This window comes from Oncorhynchus keta, chromosome 11, assembly GCF_023373465.1.
Source record: "Oncorhynchus keta strain PuntledgeMale-10-30-2019 chromosome 11, Oket_V2, whole genome shotgun sequence".
In the NCBI taxonomy this organism is placed as follows: domain Eukaryota; kingdom Metazoa; phylum Chordata; class Actinopteri; order Salmoniformes; family Salmonidae; genus Oncorhynchus; species Oncorhynchus keta.
The window spans coordinates 3,304,610-3,325,848 of record NC_068431.1 but is presented as its reverse complement, the minus strand read 5'-3'; the positions used below and the strand labels follow the sequence as shown (position 1 = coordinate 3,325,848).

At 51.1% G+C, this 21,239-nt stretch overlaps 1 protein-coding gene across 2 annotated transcripts in view; it reads left to right on the top strand.

The window, feature by feature from the left end:
• The first annotated feature begins 788 nt into the window (after positions 1–788).
• Positions 789–21,239, top strand: part of heatr6 (HEAT repeat containing 6) — an 81,575-nt gene continuing 61,124 nt past the window's right edge. The window contains exons 1-8 of one of the 2 annotated variants that reach the window (XM_052529107.1): positions 789–1,143; positions 4,124–4,231; positions 9,235–9,375; positions 9,448–9,563; positions 14,726–14,840; positions 17,704–17,805; positions 18,987–19,127; positions 20,143–20,366. In XM_052529107.1, the coding sequence (XP_052385067.1) occupies positions 850–1,143; positions 4,124–4,231; positions 9,235–9,375; positions 9,448–9,563; positions 14,726–14,840; positions 17,704–17,805; positions 18,987–19,127; positions 20,143–20,366 (1,241 nt within the window). In that variant the 5' untranslated portion in view covers positions 789–849. Of the gene's footprint in view, positions 1,144–4,123; positions 4,232–6,435; positions 6,493–9,234; positions 9,376–9,447; positions 9,564–14,725; positions 14,841–17,703; positions 17,806–18,986; positions 19,128–20,142; positions 20,367–21,239 lie in introns of those variants that run through there. The other variant, XM_052529108.1, reaches the window with a different exon arrangement.

Sequence of the window (21,239 nt, the reverse complement as noted above, 5' to 3'; positions counted from 1 at the left end):
CCAAAAGCCTGTATCAAGAATTAAACCATCTGTGGAGTCTTGATACGACCATGGGATATTACCTCCACCTAGTGCCAGGGTCCACATAATATAATAATAATATATGCCATTTAGCAGACGCTTTTATCCAAAGCGACTTACAGTCATGTGTGCATACATTCTACGTATGGGTGGTCCCAGGGATCAAACCCACTACCCTGGCGTTACAAGCACCATGCTCTACCAACTGAGCTACAGAAGGACCCATCACAGGAGTGCTCAGGATCTCATAACTGAACTATCAAGGGGTAGCTAGGGCCTGCCTCCTATTTGATTGATGTTTCTCCCTGTCTGTCTCATTGATGTTTCTGAAGCTACTGCTGCTGACTGCCTTTCTGAGCTGCTTCAAGACACCTGAAGCAGTGGAATCAACCAGGAACTGACACATTCTACATTTTCAAAGTGACCGATTCTTGTTTATAATAAAGTAATATTTCAAATATGTTATTAAATATTAGATATAAATAGTAACCTGTTCACTGGATATACATTTGTGAAAACGGTTCAAGATTAGATATGGTGGATTTAAAATAGCCTATATAAAACACCTCTGGGTTTATTTTCTATTAGAAGCTGCACAGAACAGGAAACCACCACTCTTATGTCACTTTCTTAGGGGAATAGGTAGGACTAATGAAGATAATTTAATGTAGACCGTGACTGGCCTCATACTCCATAACAGTAGGTCTCGGTGTATGCACCTTATAAATTGGATGCGATCCGCCAATCCGAAGAAGAAGAAAAGGGAAACTACGCTTTGACCTCCAGCTAACCCCGGATGTACCGTTGCAGCAGAGTTTTTCCTGAAAGATGGCTGCCAGAGCAACGTTGTCACCAGGCTCTAGTCCTCCAATGTCTTCCAGCCTAGCCGGTATTAACGACGGTGTGTCAGTAACGCTATCACCAGATGCGGTCCCGTTCAGCCCGCTGGCTCCGGGGGACCGGGAGGAGATGGGTTCCGTGGCGGGGCAGTTCTCCCACTACTCATCCAAGCTCCGCTCACTGCGAGCCGGAGATCCAGCCAGCCTGAAAACACAACTCAACCTGCTGTTCGACCAACTGATATCTGAAAACTACAGCCCGAACCACAACATACGACCTGAGGTACAGTAGCTATGATGAAGCTATGGACATTTGAACTTTAAACTTAGCTAAATGGTGAGCTTGCTAGTTACTGGGATTTTGATTATGTCAATATTGCTTGAAATTAACAATTTACTTATGTAGCTTGCATTTGAAATTTGAGGTTTCAAAAGGTTTCAAAACAGCCTGTTTAACTGAAGCTCGTGGAAAGGTGTTTCTGTCCTTAAGGCTTTTAACATGAACAACTTTCAATACCTTTGCCTAACCTAGGTGATTTAACCAAAGATGTTTGGCATCCATTACTCGTTGTTACAGCATAGGTACAGTTTGGTGTAGTGCAGAGAATTTTCAACCAGCCTTGGTGATACTATCTTCTGCATTGGCCAAACGTGTTATCTTTTTAAAATGTCCTGTTGCAGTGGCACCCATAGTGCTCAGGATGCATTACCCGCTAGGCTGTCCACCCCCCCACGGTACTCAGGATGCATTACCCGCTAGGCTGTCCACCCCCATAGTGCTCAGGATGCATTACCCGCTAGGCTGTCCACCCCCATAGTGCTCAGGATGCATTACCCGCTAGGCTGTCCACCCCCCCACGGTACTCAGGATGCATTACCCGCTAGGCTGTCCACCCCCATAGTGCTCAGGATGCATTACCCGCTAGGCTGTCCACCCCCCACGGTACAGGATGCATTACCCGTAGGCTGTCCACCCCCATAGTGCTCAGGATGCATTACCCGCTAGGCTGTCCACCCCCCACGGTACTCAGGATGCATTACCCGCTAGGCTGTCCACCCCCCCACGGTACTCAGGATGCATTACCCGCTAGGCTGTCCACCCCCACACATTTACATTTACATTTAAGTCATTTAGCAGACGCTCTTATCCAGAGCGACTTACAAATTGGACATGGTACTCAGGATGCATTACCCGCTAGGCTGTCCACCCCCACACGGTGCTCAGGATGCATTACCCGCTAGGCTGTCCACCCCCCACGGTACTCAGGATGCATTACCCGCTAGGCTGTCCACCCCCCCACGGTACTCAGGATGCATTACCCGCTAGGCTGTCCACCCCCACACATTTACATTTACATTTAAGTCATTTAGCAGACGCTCTTATCCAGAGCGACTTACAAATTGGACATGGTACTCAGGATGCATTACCCGCTAGGCTGTCCACCCCCACACGGTGCTCAGGATGCATTACCCGCTAGGCTGTCCACCCCCATAGTGCTCAGGATGCATTACCCGCTAGGCTGTCCACCCCCCACGGTACTCAGGATGCATTACCCGCTAGGCTGTCCACCCCCATAGTGCTCAGGATGCATTACCCGCTAGGCTGTCCACCCCCCACGGTACTCAGGATGCATTACCCGCTAGGCTGTCCACCCCCCCACGGTACTCAGGATGCATTACCCGCTAGGCTGTCCACCCCCACACATTTACATTTACATTTAAGTCATTGAGCAGACGCTCTTATCCAGAGCGACTTACAAATTGGACATGGTACTCAGGATGCATTACCCGCTAGGCTGTCCACCCCCACACGGTGCTCAGGATGCATTACCCGCTAGGCTGTCCACCCCCACACGGTACTCAGGATGCATTACCCGCTAGGCTGTCCACCCCCACACGGTGCTCAGGATGCATTAGCCGCTAGGCTGTCCACCCCCACGGTGCTCAGGATGCATTACCCGCTAGGCTGTCCACCCCCACACGGTGCTCAGGATGCATTACCCGCTAGGCTGTCCACCCCCCCCCACGGTGCTCAGGATGAATCGACTAGGATTGTACCTTTTGGCTTCTGGACAACGAAAAAAGTTATGAAAACCAATAGGACTGTAGGGAAATGACAGTGGTTCCTCCAATAGAACAGGAGAGAGATGACATGGTGGTGGGTCTAATAGAACAGGAGAGAGATGACATGGTGGTGGGTCTAATAGAACAGGAGAGAGATGACATAGTGGTGGGTCCAATAGAACAGGAGAGAGATGACATAGTGGTGGGTCTAATAGAACAGGAGAGAGATGACATAGTGGTGGGTCTAATAGAACAGGAGAGAGATGACATAGTGGTGGGTCTAATAGAACAGGAGAGAGATGACATAGTGGTGGGTCTAATAGAACAGGAGAGATGACATAGTGGTGGGTCTAATAGAACAGGAGAGAGATGACATGGTGGTGGGTCTAATAGAACAGGAGAGAGATGACATAGTGGTGGGTCTAATAGAACAGGAGAGAGATGACATGGTGGTGGGTCTAATAGAACAGGAGAGAGATGACATAGTGGTGGGTCCAATAGAACAGGAGAGAGATGACATAGTGGTGGGTCTAATAGAACAGGAGAGAGATGACATGGTGGTGGGTCTAATAGAACAGGAGAGAGATGACATAGTGGTGGGTCTAATAGAACAGGAGAGAGATGACATAGTGGTGGGTCTAATAGAACAGGAGAGAGATGACATAGTGGTGGGTCTAATAGAACAGGAGAGAGATGACATGGTGGTGGGTCTAATAGAACAGGAGAGAGATGACATGGTGGTGGGTCTAATAGAACAGGAGAGAGATGACATAGTGGTGGGTCTAATAGAACAGGAGAGAGATGACATAGTGGTGGGTCTAATAGAACAGGAGAGAGATGACATAGTGGTGGGTCTAATAGAACAGGAGAGAGATGACATAGTGGTGGGTCTAATAGAACAGGAGAGAGATGACATAGTGGTGGGTCTAATAGAACAGGAGAGATGACATAGTGGTGGGTCTAATAGAACAGGAGAGATGACATAGTGGTGATCGTTTCTGGTCTCCCCCAAAAGTGCGCTTGTTCACGTCCTCTTATCTAATTTGAAAGGAAATGACTGGTATAAGATATGTTATTATGACATGCCTCCACCAATCCCATGCTTTTAGATTTGAAGGAAGTAGGAAACAAGTGTACACTTAAGGAGATGTCAGGAGATGCCTTCTGCTTACTGGTTGTCTGTGGTCGTCTGTTGACAGGAAGTATGCACACTGCTCATCCACGTGACCCGCCTGGTTCCTCTCAGCCAGGAGCACTTGGTCGTCAAGCTATGTCAGCTAACACACCACCTCCTCAACCAGCTACAGGTACCCCCCACACACCACCTCCTCAACCAGCTACATGTACCTCCCCCCACACACCACCTCCTCAACCAGCTACATGTACCCCCCACACACACCACCTCCTCAACCAGCTACAGGTACCCCCCACACACACACCACCTCCTCAACCAGCTACATGTACCCCCCCCACACACACCACCTCCTCAACCAGCTACATGTACCCCCCCACACACACCACCTCCTCAACCAGCTACATGTACCCCCCACACACACCACCTCCTCAACCAGCTACATGTACCCCCCACACACACCACCTCCTCAACCAGCTACATGTACCCCCCACACACACCACCTCCTCAACCAGCTACATGTACCCCCCACACACCACCTCCTCAACCAGCTACAGGTACCCCCCACACACCACCTCCTCAACCAGCTACATGTACCCCCACACACCACCTCCTCAACCAGCTACATGTACCCCCCACACACCACCTCCTCAACCAGCTACATGTACCCCCACACACCACCTCCTCAACCAGCTACATGTACCCCCCCACACACACCACCACACCACCTCAACCAGCTACATGTACCCCCCCCACACACACCACCTCCTCAACCAGCTACATGTACCCCCACACACCACCTCCTCAACCAGCTACATGTACCCCCCACACACCACCTCCTCAACCAGCTACATGTACCCCCCACACACCACCTCCTCAACCAGCTACATGTACCCCCCACACACCACCACCTCAACCAGCTACATGTACCCCCCCACAAACACCACCTCCTCAACCAGCTACATGTACCCCCCACACACCACCTCCTCAACCAGCTACATGTACCCCCCACACACCACCTCCTCAACCAGCTACATGTACCCCCCCACACACCACCACCTCAACCAGCTACATGTACCCCCCACACACCACCTCCTCAACCAGCTACAGGTACCCCCACACACCACCTCAACCAGCTACATGTACCCCCCCACACCACCTCCTCAACCAGCTACATGTACCCCCCACACCACCTCCTCAACCAGCTACATGTACCCCCCCCACACACCACCTCCTCAACCAGCTACATGTACCCCCCCACACACCACCACCTCAACCAGCTACATGTACCCCCCCCACACACCACCTCCTCAACCAGCTACATGTACCCCCCCACACCACCTCCTCAACCCGCTACATGTACCCCCCACACACCACCTCCTCAACCAGCTACAGGTACCTCCCCCACACACCACCACCTCAACCAGCTACAGGTACCTCCCCCCACACACCACCACCTCAACCAGCTACATGTACCCCCCCCCACACCACCTCCTCAACCAGCTACATGTACCCACCCCCCACACCACCACCTCAACCAGCTACATGTACCCACCCCACACACCACCTCCTCAACCAGCTACAGGTACCTCCCCACACACCACCTCCTCAACCAGCTACATGTACCCCCCCCCACACACCACCTCCTCAACCAGCTACATGTACCCCCCACACACCACCTCCTCAACCAGCTACATGTACCCCCCACACACCACCTCCTCAACCAGCTACATGTACCCCCACACACCACCTCCTCAACCAGCTACATGTACCCCCCCCACACACCACCACCTCAACCAGCTACATGTACCCCCCACACACACACCACCTCCTCAACCAGCTACATGTACCCCCCACACCACCTCCTCAACCAGCTACATGTACCCCCCCACACACCACCTCCTCAACCAGCTACATGTACCCCCACACACCACCTCCTCAACCAGCTACATGTACCCCCCCCCCACACACCACCACCTCAACCAGCTACATGTACCCCCCACACACACCACCTCCTCAACCAGCTACATGTACCCCCCACACACCACCTCCTCAACCAGCTACATGTACCCCCCACACACCACCTCCTCAACCAGCTACATGTACCCCCCACACACCACCTCCTCAACCAGCTACATGTACCCCCCCCACACCACCTCCTCAACCAGCTACATGTACCCACCCCCCCCACCACCACCTCAACCAGCTACATGTACCCCCCCCACACACCACCACCTCAACCAGCTACATGTACCCCCCCACACCACCTCCTCAACCAGCTACATGTACCCACCCCCCACACCACCACCTCAACCAGCTACATGTACCCACCCCACACACCACCTCCTCAACCAGCTACAGGTACCTCCCCCACACACCACCTCCTCAACCAGCTACATGTACCCCCCCACACACCACCTCCTCAACCAGCTACAGGTACCTCCCCCACACACCACCTCCTCAACCAGCTACATGTACCCCCCCCACACACCACCTCCTCAACCAGCTACATGTACCCCCCCCACACACCACCTCCTCAACCAGCTACAGGTACCCCCCACACACCACCTCCTCAACCAGCTACAGGTACCTCCCCCCACACACCACCTCCTCAACCAGCTACAGGTACCTCCCCACACACCACCTCCTCAACCAGCTACAGGTACCCCCCACACACCACCTCCTCAACCAGCTACATGTACCCCCCCCACACACCACCTACTCAACCAGCTACATGTACCCCCTCACACACCACCTCCTCCACCAGCTACATGTAACCCCCCCCCACACACCACCTCCTCAACCAGCTACAGGTACGATCCCCCACACACCACCTCCTCAACCAGCTACATGTACCCCCCACACACCACCTACTCAACCAGCTACATGTACCCCCCCCTCACACACCACCTCCTCCACCAGCTACAGGAATCCCCCCCACACACCACCTCCTCAACCAGCTACATGTACCCCCCCACACACCACCTCCTCAACCAGCTACATGTACCCCCCACACACCACCTCCTCAACCAGCTACATGTACCCCCACACACACCACCTCCTCAACCAGCTACATGTACCCCCACACACCACCTCCTCAACCAGCTACATGTACCCCCCACACACCACCTCCTCAACCAGCTACATGTACCCCCCACACACCACCTCCTCAACCAGCTACATGTACCCCCCCACACACACCACCTCCTCAACCAGCTACATGTACCCCCACACACACCACCTCCTCAACCAGCTACATGTACCCCCACACACACCACCTCCTCAACCAGCTACATGTACCCCCCCCACACACCACCTCCTCAACCAGCTACATGTACCCCCCACACACCACCTCCTCAACCAGCTACATGTACCCCCCACACACCACCTCCTCAACCAGCTACATACCCCCCCCACACACCACCTCCTCAACCAGCTACATGTACCCCCACACACACCACCTCCTCAACCAGCTACATGTACCCCCCACACACCACCTCCTCAACCAGCTACATGTACCCCCCCCCCACACACCACCTCCTCAACCAGCTACATGTACCCCCCCCCACACACCACCTCGTCCTCAACCAGCTACATCTACCCCCACACACACCACCTCCTCAACCAGCTACATGTACCCCCCACACACCACCTCCTCAACCAGCTACATGTACCCCCCCCACACACCACCTCCTCAACCAGCTACATGTACCCCCCACACACCACCTCCTCAACCAGCTACAGGTACCCCCACACACCACCTCCTCAACCAGCTACATGTACCCCCCACACCACCTCCTCAACCAGCTACATGTACCCCCCACACACCACCTCCTCAACCAGCTACATGTACCCCCTCCCCACAAACACCACCACCTCAACCAGCTACATGTACCCCCCACACACCACCACCTCAACCAGCTACATGTACCCCCCACACACCACCTCCTCAACCAGCTACATGTACCCCCCACACACCACCTCCTCAACCAGCTACATGTAACCCCCCACACACCACCTCCTCAACCAGCTACATGTACCCCCCACACACCACCTCCTCAACCAGCTACATGTACCCCCCACACACCACCTCCTCAACCAGCTACATGTACCCCCCACACACCACCTCCTCAACCAGCTACAGGTACCTCCCCCCACACACCACCACCTCAACCAGCTACATGTACCCACCCCCACACCACCACCTCAACCAGCTACATGTACCCCCCCACACACCACCTCCTCAACCAGCTACAGTTACCCCCCCACACACCACCGCCTCAACCAGCTACATGTACCCCCCCCACACACCACCTCCTCAACCAGCTACAGGTACCCCCCACACACCACCTCCTCAACCAGCTACAGGTACCTCCCCCCACACACCACCTCCTCAACCAGCTACAGGTACCTCCCCACACACCACCACCTCAACCAGCTACAGGTACCCCCCCCACACCACCTCCTCCACCAGCTACAGGTACCCCCCCACACACCACCTCCTCAACCAGCTACATGTACCCCCCACACACCACCTACTCAACCAGCTACATGTACCCCTCACACACCACCTCCTCCACCAGCTACATGTACCCCCCCACACCACCTCCTCAACCAGCTACAGGTATCCCCCCACACACCACCTCCTCAACCAGCTACATGTACCCCCCACACACACCACCTCCTCAACCAGCTACATGTACCCCCCACACACCACCTCCTCAACCAGCTACATGAACCCCCCCACACACCACCTCCTCAACCAGCTACATGACCCCCCACACACCACCTCCTCAACCAGCTACATGTACCCCCCCCACACACACCACCTCCTCAACCAGCTACATGTACCCCCACACACCACCTCCTCAACCAGCTACATGTACCCCCCACACACCACCTCCTCAACCAGCTACATGTACCCCCCACACACCACCTCCTCAACCAGCTACATGTACCCCCACACACCACCTACTCAACCAGCTACATGTACCCCCCACACACACCACCTACTCAACCAGCTACATGTACCCCCCCCCACACACCACCTACTCAACCAGCTACATGTACCCCCCACACACCACCTCCTCAACCAGCTACAGGTATCCCCTCACCCACCACCTCCTCAACCAGCTACAGGTATCCCCTCACCCCTACTCTCTGTAACCGTGTGTGTAGGTGATAGTGGACGAGCAGACGCTGGATGTGTGTGTGTGTTACGTGGTCCGTGCGCTGGCAGTGTGTAGCGTCTGGACTCACAGTGAGGTGCTGCAGGCGTTATCTACTCTGATCTATGGAAACGGACCTCGCTGCAACCGGGTAGGTAGGTTGGGGGGGTGAGGGTGAGGTGAGGGTTAGGGATGTGTGACGAGCATGCTCTCTCTGTTGCAGCATCTGATTGAGTTGCTAGGTGATGGTGGAGTCCTGCGTCTATATAGCGACCCGTCTCAGCCAGACATGGAGCTGCGCCGTGCTGCTCTCACCTGCATGGCTAACCTCTGTCTGGGGTAGGACTCACACATACCAAACCACACCATAACGCACACCACATCGAATACCATACCACACCCCACCACACCATACCCTACCACACCATACCCCACCACACCATACCACACCATACCATACCACACCATACCCCACCATACCATACCCCACCACACCATACCACACCATACCCCACCACACCATACCCCACCATACCATACCCCACCACACCATACCCCACCATACCATACCACACCATACCATACCATACCCCACCACACCACACCATACCCCACCACATCATACCACACCATACCCCAACCATACCATACCCCACCACACCACACCATACCCCACCATACCATACCCCACCCCACCATACCACACCCCACCATACCCCACCATACCCCACCATACCATACCCCACCACACCACACCATACCCCACCATACCATACCATACCCCACCATACCATACCCCACCACACCACACCATACCCCACCATACCATACCATACCCCACCATACCATACCCCACCACACCACACCATACCCCACCATACCATACCATACCCCACCATACCATACCCCACCACACCACACCATACCCTCCATACCACACCACACCATACCACACCACACCATACCCCACCACATCATACCACACCCCACCCCACCATACCATACCCCACCACACCATACCACACCCCACCCCACCATACCATACCCCACCATACCATACCATACACCACCCCACCATACCACACCCCACCATACCCCACCATACCATACCATACCCCACCATACCATACCCCACCACACCATACCCCTCCATACCACACCCCACCATACCATACCATACCCCACCACACCATACCATACACCACCACATCATACCACACCATACCCCAACCATACCATACCCCACCATGCCATACCATACCCCACCATACCCCACCATACCATACACCACCACATCATACCACACCATACCCCACCATACCCCACCACACCACACCATACCCCACCACACCACACCACCATACCCCACCATACCATACCCCACCACATCATACACCACACCATACCCCAACCACACCATACCATACCACATCATACCATACCCCACCACATCATACCCCACCACACCACATCATACCATACCCCACCACATCATACCCCACCACATCATACCATACACCACCACATCATACCCCACCACACCATACCATACCACATCATACCATACCCCACCACACCATACCATACCACATCATACCATACCCCACCACATCATACCCACCACATCATACCATACACCACCACATCATACCATACAATACCCCACCATACAATACCCCACCATACCATACCCCACCACACCACACCATACCATACCCCACCATACCACACCCCACCATGCCATACCATACCACACCATACCCCACCACACCAGGGAATATCTAGGATAGGATAAGTAATCCTTCTCACCCCCCTAAAAGATTTAGATGCACTATTGTAAAGTGACTGTTCCACTGGATGTCATAAGGTGAATGCACCAATTTGTAAGTCGCTCTGGATAAGAGCGTCTGCTAAATGACTTAAATGTAATGTAATGTAACACCATACCCCACCACACCATACCATACCCCACCATACCATACCATACACCACCACATCATACCCCACCACATCATACCATACACCACCACATCATACCCCACCATACCACCATACCCCACCACATCATACCCCACCATACCATACCATACCATACACCACCATACCATACCCCACCATACCATACCCCACCACACCATACCATACACCACCACATCATACCCCACCATACCATACCCCACCACATCATACCACACCATACCCCACCACACCATACCACACCATACCATACCACACCATACCATACCCCACCATACCATACCCCACCACACCATACCATACCACACCATACCATACCCCACCATACCACACCCCACCATACCACACCATACCACACCCCACCATACCATACCACACCCCACCATACCATACCATACCCCACCATACCATACCCCACCATACCATACCATACCCCACCATACCATACCCCACCATACCATACCCCACCACATCATACCACACCATACCCCACCACATCATACCCCACCACACCATACCCCACCATACCCCACCACATCATACCACACCATACCATACCCCACCATACCCCACCATACCATACCCCACCACATCATACCATACCATACCCCACCATACAATACCCCACCACATCATACCACATCATACCATACCCCACCACATCATACCCCACCATACCCCACCATACCATACCCCACCATACAATACCCCACCACACCATACCATACCATACCCCACCATACCATATCCCACCACATCATACCCCACCATACAATACCCCACCACACCATACCCCACCATACAATACCCCACCACACCATACCCCACCATACCATACCCCACCACATCATACCACACCATACCCCACCACATCATACCCCACCATACCATACCACACCCCACCATACCACACCATACCACACCCCACCACACCATACCATACCATACCCCACCATACCATACAATACCCCACCATACCATACCCCACCATACAATACCCCACCACATCATACCCCACCACACCATACCCCACCATACCATACCCCACCATACCATACCCCACCACATCATACCCCACCATACCCCACCACATCATACCCCACCATACCCCACCATACCCCACCATACCATACCCCACCACATCATACCATACCATACCCCACCATACCATACCCCACCACATCATACCATACATACCCCACCATGCCCCACCATACAATACCCCACCACATCATACCACATACCCCACCACATCATACCCCACCACATCATACCCCACCACATCATACCCCACCATACCCCACCACATCATACCCACCATACCCCACCATACAATACCCCACCACATCATACCATACCATACCCCACCATACCCCACACCATACAATACCCCACCACATCATACCATACCATACCCCACCATACAATACCCCACCATACCATACCCCACCATACAATACCCCACCACATCATACCACATCATACCCCACCACATCATACCCCACCATACCCCAACCACACCATACCCCACCACATCATACCCCACCATACCATACCCCACCATACCATACCCACACCATACCCCACCACATCATACCCCACCACATCATACCACATCATACCCCACCATACCATACCCACATCATACCACATCATACCACATCATACCATACCCCACCATACCCCACCACATCATACCCCACCATACCATACCCCACCACACCATACCCCACCATACCATACCCCACCACATCATACCATACCCCACCACATCATACCATACCATACCACACCCCACCATACCATACCCCACCATACCATACCCCACCATACCATACCCCACCACATCATACCATACCCCACCACATCATACCATACCCCACCACATCATACCCCACCATACCCCACCACATCATACCCCACCATACCCCACCACATCATACCATACCATACCCCACCATACCCCACCACATCATACCATACCCCACCATACCCACCATACCATACCCCACCACATCATACCCCACCATACCCCACCATACCATACCCCACCACATCATACCACACCATACCCCACCATACCATACCATACCCCACCATACCATACCCCACCACATCATACCACATCATACCATACCCCACCACATCATACCATACCATACCATACCCCACCATACCATACCCCACCATACCATACCATACCCCACCACATCATACCCCACCATACCCCACCACATCATACCACACCACACCATACCCCACCATACCATACCCCACCATACCCCACCACATACCATACCATACCATACCATACCCCACCATACCATACCCCACCATACCCCACCACATCATACCCCACCATACCCCACCATACCCCACCACATCATACCATACCCCACCATACCCCACCATACCCCACCACATCATACCATACCATACCCCACCATACCATACCACACCATACCATACCCCACCACATCATACCACATCATACCATACCCCACCATACCCCACCACATCATACCACATCATACCACACCATACCCCACCATACCCCACCATACCATACCCCACCATACCATACCCCACCATACCATACCATACCCCACCACATCATACCCCACCATACCCCACCACATCATACCATACCATACCCCACCATACCATACCCCACCATACCATACCCCACCATACCCCACCATATCATACCCCACCATACCCCACCATACCCCACCACATCATACCATACCATACTATACCCCACCATACCATACCACACCATACCATACCCCACCACATCATACCACATCATACCATACCCCACCATACCCCACCACATCATACCATACCCCACCATACCCCACCATACCATACCCCCACCATACCATACCATACCATACCCCACCACATCATACCACATCATACCATACCACATCATACCATACCATACCACACCACACCACACCACACCATACCCCACCACATCATACCCCACCACATCATACCACACCATACCCCACCACATCATACCATACCATACCCCACCACATCATACCACATCATACCCCACCATACCCCACCACATCATACCACACCATACCCCACCACATCATACCACACCATACCCCACCACATCATACCACATCATACCACACCATACCATACCCCACCACACCACACCATACCCCACCACATCATACCACATCATACCACATCATACCCCACCATACCCCACCACATCATACCACACCATACCCATCATACCACATCATACCACATCATACCCCACCATACCATACCACATCATACCCCACCACATCATACCATACCACATCATACCCCACCACATCATACCCCACCATACCCCACCACATCATACCCCACCATACCATACCCCACCACATCATACCCCACCATACCCCACCATACCCCACCACATCATACCCCACCATACCCCACCATACCATACCACACATCTCTCTGTTTGCTGACGTCATACACTGTTTTGACTGTTTAATGTGTAGTGTTCCAGGCCAGGCGTCCCTTGAAGACGCGTACAGGAGTGTGTGTTTCAGAGTCTTCCTGCAGACGCTCCAGTCACCCAAACCCCCGGATGCTGAAGAACTGCTCTACTGCACGGTACACACAGACACCACACTAGGGAACCGGGTTAATGAGATTTACATAGTATTCCCGGCCAAACCCGCGCTGATGGACACCAAGCCTGAGCCAAATCTCATAGTCTTCATGTGGTTGAAAAGTGTCAACACTGAACAACTATAATCCATGTAAAGTGTTGGTCCAATGTCATATGAACTGATATAAAAGATCCCAGAAATGTTCCATACTCATCATTCTGAAGCTGATCTGCGTGCTTGTCATCCTCACCAGGGTCTTGATCTGACTGCAGTTCTGTGTCGTAACTGACTAGAGTTGGTAAATGCTCTTCGATGGCCATTGGCACACTGGATAATTCATCCCGATTTCACTGTACCATGCAGAGGGCGTGTATGGCATCATTTGGGCAAGCGGTTTGCTCTTCACAACGCTGGCTTCAGAGTACCCCATGGTGGGGTTATGGGCAGGCATAAAGCTACGGACACCAAACACAATTTAATTTTATCTATGGCAATTCGAATACACAGAGATACTGTGATGAGATCCTGAGGCCCATTGTCGTGCCATTCATCCACCGCCATCGCCTCATGTTTCAGCCTGATAATGCACGGCCCCATGTCACAAGGCTCTGTACACAATTCCTGGAAGCTCTACATGTCCCAGTTCTTCCATGGTGTGCATACTCACCAGAAATGTCACCCATTGAGCAGGTTTGGGATGCTCTGGATTGACGTGTACGACAGCGTGTTCCAGTTCCCGCCAATATCCAGCATCTTCACACAGCCATTGAAGAGGAGTAGGACAACATTCCCCAGGCCACAATCAACAGCTCTATGTGAAGGGGATGTGTCACGCTGCATAAGGAAAATGAGTGGGCACCCCAGATACTGACTGGTTTTCTGATCCATCCCCTTCCTTTTGTTTAAGGTATCTGTGACCAACAGATGCATATCTCTGTTCCTAGTCATGTGAAATCCATAGATTAGGGCCTAATTCAGTTATTTACATTGACTGGTTTTCTCCTGTTTTGAACTGTATCTCAGTGAATTCATTGAAATTGTAGCATGTTGTGTTTTTATATTTTTGTTTAGTGTGAATTGCGTGACCATTTTTCCTTCAGGCTCGCCGAAGAGTGAAATATTGAGAAAATGGATGCGAGTCCCAGTATTAAAGCAAGGAATCTTTCTTAGTGGGCTCTATGGTTGTCACTTGGGTGTGATTTCACTTTGCTTCATGTGAATAGGATTGGTCTTTGACTCAGTAGAGATACCGATTTGAAAGGGAACCACTCCCGCTTCCCTGTGAGAAACTGGTGAATTATACTGAACATAAATATATGAAGGAGCGTGAGGAAGGATGAGGAAACAGTAGGCAGGCTAATACACATGGTTTATTATGAGGTATATATGCATCAGACTAATTATACTCATGTAAAATAGGCTTTATTATATTTCAACATTTAAATCTAAGTGGCTAGCCTGTAGTTGTAACTTCGCAGGCTCCATGCCTACAGCAGCATCGCCCTCTCACCTTCATCAAATTGTATTAGTCACCTGCTCTGAATACAACCGGTGTAGATCTTACAGTGAAATGCTTACTTACGAGCCCCTAACCAACAATGCAGTTAAAAAACAAGTAATTAAAGAGCAGCAGTAAAATAACAAATGCGAGGCTATATACAGGGGGGTACCGGCACAGAGTCAATGTGTGAGGTAGTATGTACATGTAGGTATAGTTATTACAGTGACTATGCATAGATGATAACAACAGAGAGTAGCAGCGGTGTAAAGGGTGGGGTGGGGGGGGGGGGCAATGCAAGTAGTCTGGGTAGCCATTTTACTAGATGTTCAGGAGTCTTATGGCTTGGGGGTAGAAGCTGTTTATAGATGCCTCTTGGATCTAGACTTGGCTCTCCGGTACCACTTGCCGTGCGGTAGCAGAGAGAACAGTCTGACTGGGGTGGCTGGAGTCTGACCATTTTTAGGACCTTCCTACTTATATATATATATATATATATATTAAATTCTACATCAGACATGTTTGCTTACCTTGTTTTTGCTTTGTTATGTGGTATTGTGTTTAGATTAGGATGTTGTTGTTTTTAAAAATCCATTTTAGAATAAGTCTGTATCGGAACAAAATGTGGAAAAAGGTAAAGGGTTTGAGTACTTTCCCAAGGCACTTTATATGCTTTAGAATGACACTTCCTGTTTTGGTGGGAAATACCGGGTTACCCGGGAGAAAAATCATTTAAATCGAATCAAATTGTATTGGTCACGTGCGCCAAATACAACAGGTGTAGATCTTACAGTGAAATGCTGAATACAACAGGTGTAGATCTTACAGTGAAATGCTGAATACAACAGGTGTAGATCTTACAGTGAAATGCTGAATTACGAGCTTGTTCCCAACAGTGCAGAGATAAAAAGTTACAGTATGTACATGTAGGCAGGGGGACCAGGGAGTTGAGGTGATACAGTATGTAGGCAGGGGGACCAGGGAGTTGAGGTGATACAGTATGTAGGCAGGGGGACCAGGGAGTTGAGGTGATACAGTATGTAGGCAGGGGGACCAGGGAGTTGAGGTGATACAGTATGTAGGCAGGGGGACCAGGGAGTTGAGGTGATACAGTATGTAGGCAGGGGGACCAGGGAGTTGAGGTGATACAGTATGTAGGCAGGGGGACCAGGGAGTTGAGGTGATACACTATGTAGGCAGGGGGACCAGGGAGTTGAGGTGATACAGTATGTAGGCAGGGGGACCAGGGAGTTGAGGATACAGGATACAGTACATGTAGGCAGGGGGACCAGGTCGGTCCAGGGAGCAGTGAAGGGGTTCGGGTTCCACTAAGTGTGTGTGTGTGTGTGTGTGTGTGTGTGTGTAGGTGATCCAGGGAGCAGTGAAGGGCCTCCAGTCCTCTCTGTGTGGAGGGAAGTGGAGGTTTGGAGGACAGGAGGAACTCGGAGCTCTATTGGCAGTTCTCAAGGTACACATCTACTGTATATATACTGGGTCAAATATACACTGGGTCAGATATACACTGGGTCAGATAAATCAAATATACACTGGGTCAAATAAATCAAATATACACTGGGTCAAATAAATCAAATATACACTGGGTCAGAAATCAAATATACACTGGGTCAGATATACACTGGGTCAAATATATATGGAGTCAAATATACACTGGGTCAAATAAATCAAATATACACTGGGTCAGATATACACTGGGTCAAATATATATGGAGTCAAATATACACTGGGTCAAATATACACTGGGTCAGATAAATCAAATATACACTGGGTCAGATAAATCAAATATACACTGGGTCAAATAAATCAAATATACACTGGGTCAAATATTAACTGGGTCAAATAAATCAAATATACACTGGGTCAAATATACACTGGGTCAGATAAATCAAATATACACTGGGTCAGATAAATCAAATATACACTGGGTCAAATATATATGGAGTCAAATATACACTGGGTCAAATAAATCAAATATACACTGGGTCAAATAAATCAAATATACACTGGGTCAAATATATATGGAGTCAAATATACACTGGGTCAAATAAATCAAATATACACTGGGTCAAATATACACTGTGTCAAATATACACTGGGTCAGATAAATCAAATATACACTGGGTCAGATAAATCAAATATACACTGGGTCAGATATACACTGGGCCAAATAAATCAAATATACACTGGGTCAGATAAATCAAATATATACTGGGTCAAATATACACTGGGTCAAATATATATGGAGTCAAATATACACTGGGTCAAATATACACTGGGTCAAATATATATGGAGTCAAATATACACTGGGTCAAATATACACTGGGTCAGATAAATCAAATATACACTGGGTCAGAAAAATCAAATATATACTGGGTCAAATAAATAAAAAATGTACTGGGTCAAATATACATGGGGTCAAATATACACTGGGTCAAACTGGAGGGTACTGGATTTGTGTTGATTTGTGTTTATTTCATAGACTTTCTTGCTTTATCAACTTTATCAAGGCTGAAACTGTATGTTGATTGAATTTATTTGATTATAAAGAGAAACGATACATAAAGTATTGTTGATAAAATGTCCGTAGTTTGGTTGAAAGTGTCTCCATACAGGTGTTGATATGTCCACAGAGGCTCATGTTCCAAGGTTGTCCAGGAGTGTGTGTGGAGTGGCCGTCGGTACTGTACCCCGCTCCCCTGCCTCAGTACGAAACCTGCAGTACTCCCAAACCTCCCGAACCTCCACAGAACCCCCCCACCCAGACCTCAGGGGTAAGAGACTGTCTGCTTTATACCAGAGGGCCTGATGGGAACTGTCAGAGGTCCACATGTTCATCTTGGAGGGCAGGATCACAACTGGTTTCCATCCTTTGACCCAGCAAAGGAGATTTAAAATAATTTATATCACCCTCGCCTTTCTCCCCTCTCTCCCCTTCTCTCCGTCTCTCCTCTTTCTCCCCTCTCCCCCTTCTCTCTGTCTCTCCTCTTTCTCCCCTCTCCCCCTTCTCTCTCTCTCTCCTCTTTCTCCCCTCTCCCCCCCTCTCTCTCTCTCTCCTCTTTCCCCTTCTCTCTCTCTCTCTCCTCTTTCCCCTTCTCTCTCTCTCTCTCCTCTTTCTCCCCTCTCCCCCTTCTCTCTGTCTCTCCTCTTTCTCCCCTCTCCCCCTTCTCTCTGTCTCTCCTCTTTCTCCCCTTTCCCCCTTCTCTCTGTCTCTCCTCTTTCTCCCCTCTGGCCCTTCTCTCTCTCTCTCCTCTTTCTCCCCTCTCCCCCTTCTCTCTGTCTCTCCTCTTTCTCCCCTCTCCCCCTTCTCTCTGTCTCTCCTCTTTCTCCCCTCTCCCCCTTCTCTCTGTCTCTCCTCTTTCTCCCCTCTGGCCCTTCTCTCTGTCTCTCCTCTTTCTCCCCTCTCGCCCTTCTCTCTCTCTCTCCTCTTTCTCCCCTCTCCCCCTTCTCTCTGTCTCTCCTCTTTCTCCCCTCTCCCCCTTCTCTCTGTCTCTCCTCTTTCTCCCCTCTCCCCCTTCTCTCTGTCTCTCCTCTTTCTCCCCTCTGGCCCTTCTCTCTCTCCTCTTTCTCCCCTCTCCCCCTTCTCTCTGTCTCTCCTCTTTCTCCCCTCTTTCCCCTTCTCTCTCTCTCTCTCTCTCCTCTTTCCCCTTCTCTCTCTCTCCTCTTTCTCCCCTTCTCTCTGTCTCTCCTCTTTCCCCCCTCTGGCCCTTCTCTCTGTCTCTCCTCTTTTTCCTACTCTCCCCCCTTCTCTCTCATACTCTCCCCCCTTCTCTTTCTCTCTCTCTGTAGAATAAGAAGAAGAAGTCTCGAGGACGGGGGAGGAAAGGAGGAGGGGAGGATGAGGAGAGAGAGGCAGAACCCAGGCTCCAGAGAGGAGGAAGAGGAGGGGAGGCCTGGTCTAAGACCTCGGTACTTCCTTCTCCAGGCGTTCCGTCTCTCTATCCGTTATGGAAGAGGAGCAGTTCTGATTCAGAGTTCTCTGATCCTGAGGGAGCAGCTCACAGTAAACTGAGGTAATGCATTGTCCTGTTCTCTCTCTCTGTGTGTGTGGTAATATATGTGTGTGGTAATGTGTGTGTGTGTTCTCTCCCACCAGGTTGTTCCATGGCAGGGTGTGACAGGGTGTGTGTGTGGTAATGTGTGTGTGTGTGTGTGGTAATGTGTGTGTGTGTGGTAATGTGTGTGTGTGTTCTCTCCCACCAGGTTGTTCCATGGCAGGGTGTGACAGGGTGTGTGTGTGTGTGTGGTAATGTGTGTGTGTGTGTGTGTGGTAATGTGTGTGTGTGTGTGTGTGTGTGGTAATGTGTGTGTGTGTGTTCTCTCCCACCAGGTTGTTCCATGGCAGGGTGTGACAGGGGTGTGTGTGTGTGTGTGTGTGGTAATGTGTGTGTGTGTGTGGTAATGTGTGTGTGTGTTCTCTCCCACCAGGTTGTTCCATGGCAGGGTGCGGCAGGGTGTGTGTGTGTGTGTGTGTGTGTGTGTTCTCTCCCACCAGGTTGTTCCATGGCAGGGTGCGGCAGGGTGTGTGTGTGTGTGTGGTAATGTGTGTGTGTGGTAATGTGTGTGTGTTCTCTCCCACCAGGTTGTTCCATGGCAGGGTGTGACAGGGTGTGTGTGTGTGTGTGTGGGGTGTGTGTGTGTGTGTGTGTGGTAATGTGTGTGTGTGTGTGTGTGTGTGGTAATGTGTGTGTGTGTTCTCTCCCACCAGGTTGTTCCATGGCAGGGTGCGACAGGGTGTGTGTGTGTGTGTGTGTGTGGTGTGTGTGTGTGTGGTAATGTGTGTGTGTGTTCTCTCCCACCAGGTTGTTCCATGGCAGGGTGTGTGTGTGTGTGTGTGTGTGGTAATGTGTGTGGTAATGTGTGTGTGTGTTCTCTCCCACCAGGTT